Here is a 13,839-nt window from a genome sequence, read left to right as displayed (position 1 = left end):
ACCTGGGTCTCACAAGCCCCACCGGGTGGCAGCACCTGCCATCACAGGGCAGTGGGGCATCGCTTAACCACAGCGCCAGGAGTGGGTTGAGGACTCCCAGTGATTTATGAAGGTAAAGAAAAGAATGATCATTTCAGCATATAAGAGCATTAACCCATTAACTCTATCGTGTCATACCCTTAAGGCGGAGCTTGAGTCTTCTCCAGTTTTAGTGCGCAAGTACGAAGGCCCCGCTCTACAATCGCGCCGATCTTTGCTGACCCCTGCTTGACCTTGAAAACTGAGCCACGACCAGAAACCGAAACCGAAGTGAAAACCGAAGTTTCAGCGCACATAGTTCGCATTTGGCCTGACAACGCTAAATCGTCCGTCATTTTTCTAGTGAGTAAATACTGTCTTGGCTGGCATCTTGGCGACCTTTCCTAAATATATTGCACTAAATTCCTCTTTCACGCAAGGTTTCTTTTCGTACGGAAGCCGCATTGCCCCGCCGTGGGGGCTCAGTGGTTACGGCGCTCGGCTGCTGTCCCGAAAGACGCGAAAAAAAAACAAGGACGACAGACTAGAAGACGGGACGTCGTCCTTGTTGTCTTGCGCTATCATGTGTATGGGAAACGAACTAGCCCAACTTTACGTTATTTGTTTTTGTTGCCCTAAATCTGCAAGGTGTATGTTAACCAAATGGCCCAATACGCGTTCTATTGAATTATATTTCTAATTGTCTGGCCTCTCTTCTACGTACAGCACCCGTGTAGTCTGTTCCTCACTGTTCTTCGTTTTTTTTTTTTTATTGATACTGTTGACCCTCGCTTGAGGGTCGTTACAGGGAGGGAATACAAATGCAATGTACAACAGAAAAAATTCATGTCTCATAACATCAAGTTGGGTGGCCCCGACACAAAATATCGATAGAACGTTCGAACTTGTGCACGTCCGATTGCTCAACAACTTCAACTGGCAAAGCATTCCACATTTCGATGACATCAGGAAAAAAAGAGTACCTAAAAACATCAACACGTGAGTCGTAAGGCTTGATTGATCGAGTATGGCTTGTTCTCGCGCTGCGTCTTCCCGGAGGCTGAACATACCTATCTGATTTTTGTTTCTCTAAATCTGCAATATGCATTCTTAAAATCGGTACCTTATTTTGAAATAAAGGCCCATAGAATTACCGACACCTTACGCACAACAGAAAGCAGTTCTTCAGTATACTTGCCGTGGTAACAAATTGCGACTTAATATGGTGATAAATATTGCTTACCATCTGGTATTGTCTTCCCACAAAGTTCACTCAGCAAGTGTTATTGTGGGAAACAAATTTAAGTTCAGTAAACTTAATAACATCTTTTTGTTTACTACTGTACCTACATTCTCCCGCAGGGCATTGCTGTAGAAGGGTACACCAGGTGTTTCACCCGAGGTGTTCTGCGATTTAAAAAAAATAAGCTTTTTGAGTTAGAAGAACAGTTTTTTCGGCATAACATTGTGAACGGTGTAGCGCATCAGAATACAGCTAAGACGTGGTCACTAGTAGGCTGGTTAACCAATATTGATTAGTTAACTTTTTAATTCTTACTGTTAGTTTCCTTATTTGCTGGGAGGAGTGTCTCCCACCGTAAGTAATATCCATATCTGCTTTTAGGATTTCGAAAACGCAGTTACTCTGGGCGCTGTGGACCCCCAAATTTGGGCAACTTCGACGAGCTGCGTGCACTGGAGGGGTTGCCTTGCCTGCAAGCACCTCGAGAGCGCATATATTTTGGCGGAATGTAGCGAAAATTTGTTGGGCCACAGCGCCAAGGGCAACTGCGCTTTAGAAATTAAAAAAAAAAGCTGATGCGGAAGCTACTTACGGTGGGCTACACGCCTCTCAATAAATAAGAACACCAACAGTAGTAGTTCCGAAGTTAACTTGTGAATATTTGTTAACCAGCCTAGTAGTTCGCACGTCTTAGCTGCATTCTGAAGCGCTATATCGTTCACAATGCTATGCCGAAAAATGCTCATTCCAACTCAAAAAGACCATTTTACAAAGTTGCCGTACATCGTAGGTGAAACACTCGGTATTAAGATGATCTGAGGACAATAAATAGAGGCATCTGTTATAAACAAATTACGAGAAAGGTAGTGAGAACCCATATCAGTAATTAAGAACATAAATAATAGAAAGACTTAATGTCGCGAAGGTGCTGCTTCAGTTTCAGGAATAACTATCAGAGACTGAAAGCACACAATTTGAAAGGCTTCTTACTTTGTTATTGCCCTATCATTTACTTTATTTTTCTGCTGATTTGCCCTGGGCAGTCTACACGGCGATTAAATTCATGCCTGGCATTAGGTGGTAGCTGTTGGCCGCTGTTAAATCGCAGCACAAATGCTGCGAAAGGGTAAGCGCGGTGCGGAGCATTTTCTCTTTGATTGATTCTACCGTCTTGCTGCGGGCAGGAGCACAAGAAAAATTACAAGAAAATATTAATATTTCGACCCCTGTCGCAATATGCACTTTCTTATTTACACTATTAAAGGTCATTCAGTGATCCTTGTCTGCATTCTTGCAAACGAGCGGCTTCTTTACTCACTTTTGAGTAAAAGAGCAACGACGAAGAGGACGGATAAAGTTTTCCGTTAAAAGTCAGCAACACGTGCTGCAAAATGTGTGCGTTTGTGTGCGTGTGTGCGTGCGCGCGCGCGTGTGTGTGTGTGTGTGTTCGTACTGTGCTCAGTCTTTCTGAGCGGCAGCGACGAGGTGAACGTGTGAGTCAGCTCAGACGTTCATGCTGTTTATTCGCTCTCATCTTCATCCAGCAATCAAACTTTGTTCCTGAAGTGAAAAGTTTAACACGAAAACGAAGAGGGAGGTGCGCGTCGCTGAGCTAGTTTGGCGCTCTTCGATCCCCTCGCCTTCGTCATTTCCTTTACATGCGCCCATTTCAAAGCGGAGCCTGGCCGGCGTTTCTCTGCTATAGCGCCAGCAGACGCCGCTTCGAGGAGTTTCTTGATAAATTGCTTGCTCCTTGCGATTTACCGCTGCATTCGCGGTGGGCTCGAAAAGAAACACAACATCGGCGCCTTCAGTGCCCCTCCTCCTGTTCTTTCCCTTTCCAGGCTCCTTCTTCGGTCTGCATAACGAGGTGGTCAAGAGTTCAAACTGGGATTACGCCACCACCGACGGCTACCTGTCTCTACGTGGGTGCCTAAAGGAACAGTTCCGGAGGGCTGCCATGCCCCACCTGGTGCCCGGTCTGATGAGCGTACGCGTTATTTGTACTTAATGGGCCTTTATTCTTCTGCTGTGTACGTGCGCACAGCTCGGCGCCTTCGCTGAAAACCGTGCAAAGTCCTGCTCTATCTCCGCGTGCTGCGCTTGTGCGCGCGATCCGACGTCTTCATTTTATCACTGCAACTGCACAGGCTGCTAAAGGTGGCCGTACGTCGCTAATCAAGCGGCGCTAAGCTGCCTGGAACCAGATGGGGTTTATGAGGAAAGGTTTTTTTCATGGCTGCAACACGGCATCCCGTCTGGTCCCCTCTCTGTCTCTCGCCTCTCGCGGATTAACACGGCCAGTGCTGCTTGCATAGTTTCGCCCACAGCTACCAACGCATTGAGCCCCCTCAATTTTTTTGCACGAGATTCTCGGGGACACAGATATGCCAACTCGAGTGCGCCCCGCGGATTACCCGCTCCGAACGCGAGAACTGGGCCTCGGGAGCTGATTCAAAAGTGAAGTTTTCAGCGGGAGGGAGAACCTACGCTTAACGGGGCTAGTAAGTGCCAGGATGTTTTTCTACGCTTCTGGCACGCAGTGCGGCGATATTGCGTTTAGCTCTATGAGTAAGAGTGTTCAACTTTCAAGGACCTGGCAACACCTGTAGTGTCTTTCTCCCGCATGCGAAAGTAGAACGCTTTTCACCATTACACAGCAGTTTGTTAGAGCAGCTGCGCTCTAATAAATTATTGCCATGAAAACGCATAGTACTAGCGCTATAGGCATGAGCGAAGATTTCTTTCGACACAAGCGTGGCTCTCGCTCAATGCCTCTGCACTGGACGTGCGTGTGCCTTGCACTACTGGGCCTTCGGCGCGGGGCTTTCATGGGGCACATCTGGCGTGCACCTGGAGTGAAACATTTGAAGGTAGTTTTCGACTACACAGAACCAAGTTTTAAATGGTTGCATAACGCAATTAATTGGGTTTTCAGCAGACAGCGAGGAACGAGGCGAAGACGAAACGGCGAGACACGCGCGAACGGCCTAGACGCGTGCAAATCTATTCATCACTTTACCTTGCTTCACCACGTTTGTCGCTGTAAAGCAGTGGACTACGAAGTACAATATCAATTCTCGGCGGGGATTCCATTCCAAAGTCGATGCGCTAAACACGTGCACCAGATTTCGCCTTCAAAGGTAGGCCGAACTCAAAAAGTGCATTAGGGCATGGTTTTGCTCTCAGCCTTTCAGTAGGTATAGCGAGTCTTGAAAAGCAAACATGGCCGCTCATTTAGATCATTTGATTCGAACTTTCTGTCGCGAAAGTTACTTCTCACATTAAAACGACACGTTAACTTAGGGTACGTTCATTTACATTGAGCTTTCGCTCATTAAAATGTGTTAATTCATGCACTGTTTGCATGCACTTATTTCTCAGTTTTTATGTGCAATTCATGCTCGCCGTGAAACACGAAAGCTGCACCCTTTGCGACAAGTTCGGAAGCGCTGTCTTTTCGCTGTCTTTTTTTGTTTATGAACAGCAACATGAGCTTATGGGCGAGTTCACCGGAACGAAAACTACGTGCTGTAGGTTTCAGGCGAGGCGCCGAATTGTTGAAAACAGAGCGACTAAATAAGGCTGCTTAGTAACAGAGGCAGCATCTTGGCCGCTCATGAACAGTTAAGAAAAAATGTTACAATTTGCCCGTTACGACACATCCGTTGGCAAGCAAAGAACAACATGCGATTTCAAAGTTAATAATTTTTTAACACAACGCTTTCCTTTCAGTATCATGGCGAAGCATCCGTTATATATAGTAACCGGATCGACGTAGCAATGCATACGTTGGGGAAACAGGTCAAATCAAAGGCTCGAGGCATGAGAAAAAAAAACGTATACGTAACCACAATTGGAACCACACATTTCTTTTTCTTAAGGCAGCTGGAACCCGCTGTCTCACAGTAAAAAATGTCTTAAGATTTAGCTTTCACTGTTTGCCTAGTGCTGCCTTTCGGCACGTTTTTTCAGTCGAGATGTCATGTGTTCTGCATATGAAGGCACTGTTGTTTCGTACGCCGCATTCTGGCACTGCACTTTTGGTAACCTTCCGCCGCCTAGCGAAAGGTTACCAACGAGCGTTGATCTACAATGCCCCTAAGCTAAGAGCACTGCCACCTACCTCCGTCCTGTCACCTACCTACATGTCTTGTCTTTTTTTTTTGCGCCTAAAATCTATTTAAATATGCCCATAAGCTGTAGCTTTAGTTTTGATACGATGCTGTGTAACATCGTCCTAAACTTCTCTTTTGCCAGCTGGGAGCAAATCAAGCGTACAGTTTCTTTCTATTTCACCGAGTCAAGAGTGGGTAATCACATGAAGACAAATTAGTCGTTGGGCCAAGCAAAAGTTTTATGTGACTTTAGTTGCTTGCAAATGCACATTTTTAAGCTCACGGAACTACTGGAGCTTCCTTTTCGTGCAAGCCCTAGCTTTCGCAAGTCTAATTAATCCCGTTATTCTTGCAGGCGGTGCACCCCTCTCGGCCACTACGTCAAGACGTCAGAGATAGCGCCATTGTCAACATTGTTTTTGAGGTGCGTCCTGGCTGCTTCACATCGCACAAACTCCTTAGCCACGCCCATTTGGGAAGGCTGGCTTTCACATCTCGCTGTAGGGCTGAGGTGGAACTGAGCGTGGTGCATGGTGTCTCGACTTTGCGAGAATTTCAGGCACGAGTGCTATCGAGCGGGCAGAGCACAGACCAGAAGCAGGTTCTCGGTTTCACACTGTATGTTTAGTTGAAAATTCTTGAGCCAGCCTTTTTAATGCGATGACATTCGAAGCCTCATCGGAAAAAAGAAAAACAGCGGCGTCGCGTCATTCCCAGGTGGAAGCTTTACGGGAAGAGCTCGGGAAGAGCAACCTTAGTTTCACAAGCCCCGCCATTCACGTCCAGCGAGGGCATCAACACCTTGCGATGCTACCGCTTTGCCAACACATAATGCAATCTGGCGTTCCCGTGAATTTTTCTCCTTTCTCCAGAAATACATTCTAAAGCAAGGGGTGACATAATTCTGGCAAACATATTGGGGCCTGTAGTAACGAACAAGATTCGTTGCTGATTGAGCTAACAGCGTCCGCCACGACCGTTAGACTGCGACTGGAGTGGAGTAAGCTTGGGAGATTCCAGCTTGGCAGTATATTCGCTAGAATGCAACGTGAACGAGTGGTAATACTCATCAGCCCTCATACCATCCGTAGTAGCAGAGTGTGAGGTTTGGTTATAGTGGCAGAAGAGTGCAGTAGGAAATGAAAGTGTAACAAAGTAATGAAGAACCTCAATCACGGTGTTTTTTTTTAACTGTTAGCTGCACCCCCCGTAACTTACAGCCGCTGCGGTGGCTCAGTGGTTATATGGTGCTGGGCTGCTGACCCGAAACACGCCGGTTCGATCTCTGCCGCTGCGATCGCATTTCGATGGAGGCGAAATGTTAGAGGCACGTGTACTGTGCGATATCAATGCACGTTTAAGAACCCCAGTTGGTCGAAATTATCCTGAGCCCTCCACTACGGCGTCCCTCATATGCCCAGTCGCTTTGGGACGCTAAACCTCATAGAAACAAAGCAAACCCTGTAACGTACAACTTTTCAGTTCTGAATTTATTATGGTTCTGCCTCACTTCTGCGCGTGTTTGAATTTCTCTTGGCTTACTAAAAGTGCAAAGGTAGCTGCTGCCTTTCATCGGCACCTCTCAGTCGTTCGCTAGCAGAAAAGGGGCTCCTAGATCAAATTCATACATAATACGTCCTGTGGTGAGCGGCTGACTATGGTGTTACACGTTGGACAGGAGCCAGTATTGCTCATGATGAGCCGTCTGTTTGCTATATATCCCCTTGACAGATTAGTAAGTTAGCACTTCCGTGCAGTAAAAAAACTGCAGTACTCTCATGGGCGCTTAAAATTTTCACAGGCCTTCAAAGAAACCATGTTGGACTTCGGTTACAAGCCGGGATATTTCGTACTCCCTGGTTTTGCGGAAACTTCGATGGATCAACTGTTTTTTCTTCTGTATGGCACGGTAAGCTGTGGTGAGGCCGGTCCTCGCGCATTAATGGCAGAAAAAGAACTGTTCTCTAATGGCGCGACGCCTACGCACCAGCGATATTACGCAGCAGCGTGGAGCCACACTGCCGATTTCAGCAAGAAGTGAAAGAGACGTCATTTTCCTTCCGTGTTGCAGCAAACGACGTGTATTAGTGATACATGCCGCCTACTTTGTGACAGCTATTTTTAGTTCGTATTGCAGTTTGACACTCGAAGTGCCGGATCCCAATTTTTGTGCCATAGCTTCACCTTCGTACACGCCTAACGTTTTCACAAAATTGCAGGGTTGCTAACTTTTTCTCAGGTTAGCTACCGGGTTTTCCGCAGTGTGCTATCGCAGTCCTAATTGTTGTATTACTGCGATGTCGTGTCTCCGGAGACTTGCTCCGAGTTATGAAGAGATGAGTGTTGCCGTGTTAAAGTAATGGTTTTCTGCGTCAACTTTCATTTTACTGCAACTTTCATTTTACTGTTGCTATCCAGAGACACTGAGAGCTTCGCTTTTTCGCGAAAGATTTGTCCTGGTGGCATTCTTCCGACGTTAGTGAGATTCTCCTTTCATTTCAGAGTCAGTGCGAGCTCACCTCACAGGAAGCTGCGCTGTCCGACGAAGTCATAAACGCTGCTCATCCTCGACGTTATCGGTAAGTGCTGTATAGCTACGAACGGTAATGTAACCAGATATTGCAGAGCTGTACCTGTTACCGTTTCTCAGTGCTGAAACTTCGGTATTGTTTGTACTGTTGCAACACCAAGAGGCACCATGTTGCCCGCAGCGTGGTTTAGCGTGGCGTTATTTAGCAGTGATTCTGCGGCGTCTGTCAGGAGCGAGCCAGGTTGCTGCAGTCTTAGCTAGGTTCGTTGCATCACATTGCTTCTGCGCTTCCCACTATCCAGCTTGGCACACTCTTGTGGGAGCCCAGCCAGAAGAACGAGTGTTCAGGATTAAGGCGGGGACATGCTGGCGCCGTTATACCTTTCCCTTCGTCCCTAAATGCGTGAAAGCCTTCATTGAAGAGCAGCGCCGAGAAAAAAAAAAAAATCCACGACGCCTATAGGACGATGGTGCTACGAAAATGAACTGCTACCGTCCATCTTAAAAGCTGCTCGTATTTATTACCGGACGGATAGACAAAAAGTGTGATATGACTTTTAAAGAGAACTAAATCTATAGCCTCCCGACCTGCGGCACTTAAGTATAACGTGCTCGGATAGACAGACAAAATGAGCGGGCATTAGTTGGATCCGAGAGGAATGACAACGCGTGGCCAATTCGCTGCGGACTTGAAGCCAGCTTGTCGTTTTCACCGTACCTTCTCTTTTGAGATCACATTTGACATACCAAAAATAACCCAAATAATCCGTCTTTTTTCAGAAGGTACTTCTCAAGCCTGTTACTTCGCCCACTGCCTTCAGTGCGCGCTCTGAAGCCGCTATCGTGTCTAAACGAATAACCTACTGCCGTAACGCATGCGGAACTTCCGCGCCCGCACCATCCTATTGCATTTCCCGTTCTTGCTGTTCACGTGCACCGCCCTGTCGGAAAGGGCTCGAAGCGCACCGTCGAAATACCGCAAATAAGCACGTTCCCCGTCGTCTCAAGCGCCACAGTGCCCGCTAAGAATTCTGCATAAATTTAGCGGTAGTGAATCACTTTGAGAAGTTTACATCGCAATGCCCCCCCCCCCCCCCCCCCCCCCCTCTTCAGTTTAAAACGCCAGATCGTTTCCTGTAACGAACTCGCACCATGCTTGGACAAACGACGCACCTCGGTCCTTCGAAGAGAAGCGGAAAACGTAATATGCCTCGTGTTTCATAATATGCTATATGGCTGAAGGTATTTATGCTTGAAGGAAACTGTTTGCATTCGGCGCTTTGAAACCCGAGATCATAGGGCGTCATTTGGCCCTCTTGAAATGCGGATGACTCAACTCTATCATCGTATCTTTCCGCATACATTTCACGCGGCATTCCTATGGCATTTGACATTCCTATGTAGAAATGCAGAGATACGAGGCAGCCCCTGTGGGCATAGAATCCTTTCCAGTGTTTTAGTTGAGTCTGAGTGAACATTCACATTTCAGTTCTTACGTCATACCTATTGCGAATGAGAGCTAAACCTATGACGTAATGAGCCAGGACTCTAGAAAATATGCGCATAGTCGCAGGAATTGTTCTTCTTGTTTTGAACTTTGCACCACAACTTTGGGCTTTTGAGATGCAGTCAGGCAACGGCGTCATTGACGGTTACGAAAAATTGACTGCGGTTCCCCCTATATCCGCGCCGACCCCGATTCATTAAGAAACCAGCTTAGCGAGGTGCCCGTCTAGACGAGGCAATAAAATGAGGCAATTGTATTTCCGTTAGTAAATCACAGCGAATTTTGTACAGCGCGCAACCCTCCTCTTTCAAAGCTCTGCGTATTTTCTATAAGGTACCGTTTTAAATACAGGCAAACAACTCCGATTTGCAGTGCCACCCTGTGACGCTGTTTTCAGATGCATTCTCTGCAGTTGAGAGTTTCGGTCGGTAGGCTGTCTTAGCAACGTTTAGGTTCGCAGTCAACCCTGTGCGGACGATTCATTCTGCATACTTGTCTACGTATGCTGATGGGGAAGTTACGATTACTTCGCGTGTACGAGCAAAGCCGTCCAGAACTCAGTCAGACTGTCCGCGGAAGGTGGTTTCTTAATGAGCTCCGATTACCCAAAGGCAGTCGACACACGAATTTGACTATAGTTAGTTCTTAGCGTCTTCACCCGTTTGCAGTTTCATGTAAACATTGTTCTTGTGAAATCTGGAGTTGTCATTTAAAGTGTCAAAGTTGTCATTAAAAAGGTAAGTTTGCAAAGCTAACAAAGATACACGCTAATTGCTTATACAACGCTGGTCAGACCGAAGCTCTAATAAGCGTCATTCATTTGGTGTCCTCATCAACAGTGCCTTATTATCAAATTAGAGACACTCGCGTTTCTCAAGCGTGACCGTTATAAAAGAGAACCTTAACCTTCCTACGTTGGAAAGCAGATGTCAGATATCACGCCTTGCCTTTTTTCATAAATTATATTTTGACCCCACACCCTACTCCGCACCGCTAATTAGGCCTGCCATGCGCACATTTCATCGACTTGACCACAATAAAAAAATCGAACCTCCATTTGCGCGAACAGACGCAGTCAGATTTTCGTTTCTTCACCTGGCGATAAGAGAATGGAATGCCCTCCCCCATTCTGTAGTTAACACTATTGATCGCGACCAATTTCTTTCAGTACTAAAAGATAGTGGGGCAGAGCAGGTGCGTAAGATTTACCTTTTGATTTACCTGTTGTATTTTGTTCTTTGTATATCTTTGTATTTGTATTTTGTTCTTTGGATTTAGGCATTGTATTTGTTCTTTGTATTTCTTACGTGAAGTCCCCCCCCCCCCCCCCCCCTCCTATATAATGCCCACGTGGGCCTTTAGGGTAAATAAATAAAAAATGAAAGTGACATTTCCGCTCTGAGCGCGAGCATTTCAAGGTATTTTATTTGTAGGTTTTCGAGATGCGCATGGTTGTCGCTGCCTTGGCTCTTCTTCGCAGGGTCAACAATGCTCTGCAGAACAACGAGGCCTTTTCTCGCGCGTTCATGTGCGGCAGTGGCACGGAGATGAACCCGAAGAGCAAGTGCAAAGTGTGGTGAATGCCGGGTACTTCGTGTGCTAGGGGGGCACCGTCCTTTCTTCGAACACAGCTGCTGCATGCCCGGAAGACCCTGCACTGTCAGCGACGAACTTCACCATTGCAGCTTGCACGTAAAAGCATGGCTCTTTTTTTTTTTTCAGCATGTTTTTTTCCTTCCATCAACTTTTCAGTTTTTCTTTTTTGCTGTACTGAAATATGTCGCTGTCACCATGCAGAATAAAAAAAGGAAGTGAAATGCTTTGTTTACTTCACTTTGCCAGTACACGCTACGCAGCGCGGAGACGCGGCCATGGATTTTTAACTCCTCACTTAATTCCGCCTGCTGCCAGTAGCTGGAGTCGTCGTCCTGAGTGACGGCAGTCAGGTCACCACTCAGGCAAACGGTCGGGAAGGAATTTTCGAATGTGTGTTTTGTGCATCCATGTAAGGCTTAATCATGTAAACCTGCAAGTCGTGCAGCGGCGATGGCAGCTTGATTGTGGGTGCTTATGCGATAACAGCGGCCTGTATTTAAGGCTAAGGAAGAATGTTTTAAAAAGAGCAAAAAATTCTTTTGGCAATACACAGCTTACAGCAGTCTCGATGATTGGTGTCCTTGGTTGGCCGGCGGAGGCGATTTGTACAGCTGTAGAAAGCTTAATTTGTAACTGTTATATGAGACGCGCCACACATTGCGATGGCGCTGCTCGCTATATTTTTGACTGAGTGCCATGAGATGACTTTTGAACGAGGTAATTCGCGCTTTTTTTTTGCGAGAATTGTTACTAATACGTGGCCAGTTTCTTGAGAAATTCAGGAAAGACTGGAATGAAGTGCGTCTGAAAAAACTAAGCTATTTCTGTCGTCCCACTGTTGAATGTGTGTACCGGCGCCGAGACAGGGACGAAAAAGTTTGGAGAATACACGTAAGGCGCCGGTTGGTACACTCATCTCGAACCAGCTCACCCAACAGCGCGTTCTGTACACTGTTGAAGGTTCGCGACGCCCAGCTGCCTTTTCAAATCTCCCACAAAGCCCCCCCGTATGTCACTCCTCCTCGATGTAGTGGTCCCACTCGTCGATAGCAGCAAAACGATGATGTGGGAACTTGCCACCATGCACTTTTGTTTAAAAAGAAAGGCTGGCTGCAAAGGGAGCTTCCCCTTTGATGGCGAGCTTACCGTCCAACTTTACTTCAGGGCTCTTTCAGAAACGGTCTGTTTTAAGGGGGAGAATAATCTTTCGGTCGGCGCCCGATAGCAACCCCCCCCCCCCCCCCCCCCCCTTTTTTTTGTTTTTCTCCATACAACAAGACTCACGCTGTATTTAAAGTCATCGTAACAAGCGCCAGTTTTTATATTTCTGGTGAGCAAGAAACACGCAGACATTGCAAATACCGTTTTTTTTTTTTTAAATCTGCACAGTTTTTTGAAGGAAGCCACGAAAGATACAACAGTGCGGCCTGTGCATCTGAATTGTATGGCATAGCAGACATTGTGTCGGTTGTAGTAGGTGGTTAAAAACTATTGGTTAGCTATTATTAACTAATTAACATTCTCATTTTTTACTTTAGGGCGCAACGTTATATTGCAGAATTGGAGGCCTTCAGCATCGTATGCAAACGCAGTTTTTAAAATTTCTAAATCTGCATTGCGTTAGGAGATATCAGACGCACGAAATGCTCCGGCAATGGTATAACCTTACTTCAAGCCGGGGGACTCTCGTTCACGAAGAAAGCACGCCCATGCTTTCTAAATAGAGACTCGCACCTGACTGGTAGCGTTCCTCGTTAGGCGCTTGCGACATGGCCACTTGACACGGCGTATATATAGTCATGCAGAGGAGCTAGATATGGGACTTGCGCTGCGTTCATGGTGATATTGAAGCGGAGAAGGCAGTAACTGCTGCCAGTCTCTCCTGTCGCTTCACCTAGCCGGTCGCACCAATGCATTTTCCCCCGCTGCGTTGCCACGCCGAACACTGCGTTAGTCTCATAATTTATCACCGAAACGTGGCTCTGCGTCAGGAGTGTCGCCTCTCTTCTTAAGGTAATGATTTGTGACCGGCGGAACAGGCGCCCAAAGAACGCTGCTTCGTGATTTGGCCTTTAACCGCTTCCCTATATAGGTTCGAAATGCGGCTATACATTTCCGGAGCATTTCGCGCGTTGGTTTCACTGTCGACTCGTTTTGCACGCATAATTCCCTGTTCGATATCTCGAACCGGTTCCACCATGCAATACAGTCGTGCCTCGTTAATATGGAAACTTTGGTTAACTATAGCAAAGTTGTCTATAAAGAGAGTTGAAAACTAAATACTAAAAAGATGCCCAGGCTTAGCTTGGTTAAGCCAAGAATGCGTTGCATATTGCGCGGTCTTTTTGCGCGAGGTATTGCTTGGCGGCACTCGATTTTCTCAGCAGCTTTTCCTCCGTGACGTATGGATGGATGGATGGATAGGAGCGCCCCCTTTGAAACGGGGCGGTGGCAACCGCCACCATGCTCAGCCGTCCTTTTTTTTTTCTTCTTTTTTTTTTCTCTTTTTCTTGCTTTTTTTTTACTTGGTTTGGTGACGTCACGTCACCACGTGACGTCACGTCACGTGGTTTGGTGGCTGCTCGGCCGCGCCCAAGGGCTGAACTGAGTGATTGCAATATGCTACGCATAAAAAAAAAAGCGCTTTATGATTACGGCCTGCTTCTCTGCATAGCGGCCGGTAGGGAAGTGGACATCGCGCAATTTTCGAAGCTCCAGGTTTAGTATTCTGGTCGCCGTTATCGTTAAAATAATGCGGTTCAGGTTGAAGAGTTCACGTTTGAAGCGCCCTGTGGCCCACGAGACGCGCGATGGCGCCTCTTGGTGT

At 46.8% G+C, this 13,839-nt stretch overlaps 1 protein-coding gene across 1 annotated transcript in view; it reads left to right on the top strand.

Annotated features, from left to right (window-relative positions):
* The window catches only part of LOC149349632 (uncharacterized), a 33,619-nt gene extending 22,386 nt beyond the window's left edge, over positions 1 to 11,233 (top strand). Inside the window, exons 19-23 of the mRNA XM_089578664.1 lie at positions 3,106 to 3,251; positions 5,735 to 5,803; positions 7,181 to 7,288; positions 7,882 to 7,958; positions 10,897 to 11,233. Coding sequence (XP_089434790.1) covers positions 3,106 to 3,251; positions 5,735 to 5,803; positions 7,181 to 7,288; positions 7,882 to 7,958; positions 10,897 to 10,996 — 500 coding nt within the window. The 3' untranslated portion in view covers positions 10,997 to 11,233. The remainder of the gene's footprint in view (positions 1 to 3,105; positions 3,252 to 5,734; positions 5,804 to 7,180; positions 7,289 to 7,881; positions 7,959 to 10,896) is intronic.
* Positions 11,234 to 13,839: the final 2,606 nt, after the last annotated feature.

The sequence above is a fragment of the Amblyomma mixtum genome, chromosome 3 (assembly GCF_055824585.1).
Source record: "Amblyomma mixtum isolate Tamu chromosome 3, ASM5582458v1, whole genome shotgun sequence".
In the NCBI taxonomy this organism is placed as follows: domain Eukaryota; kingdom Metazoa; phylum Arthropoda; class Arachnida; order Ixodida; family Ixodidae; genus Amblyomma; species Amblyomma mixtum.
This window is presented reverse-complemented; position numbering and strand designations above follow the sequence as displayed.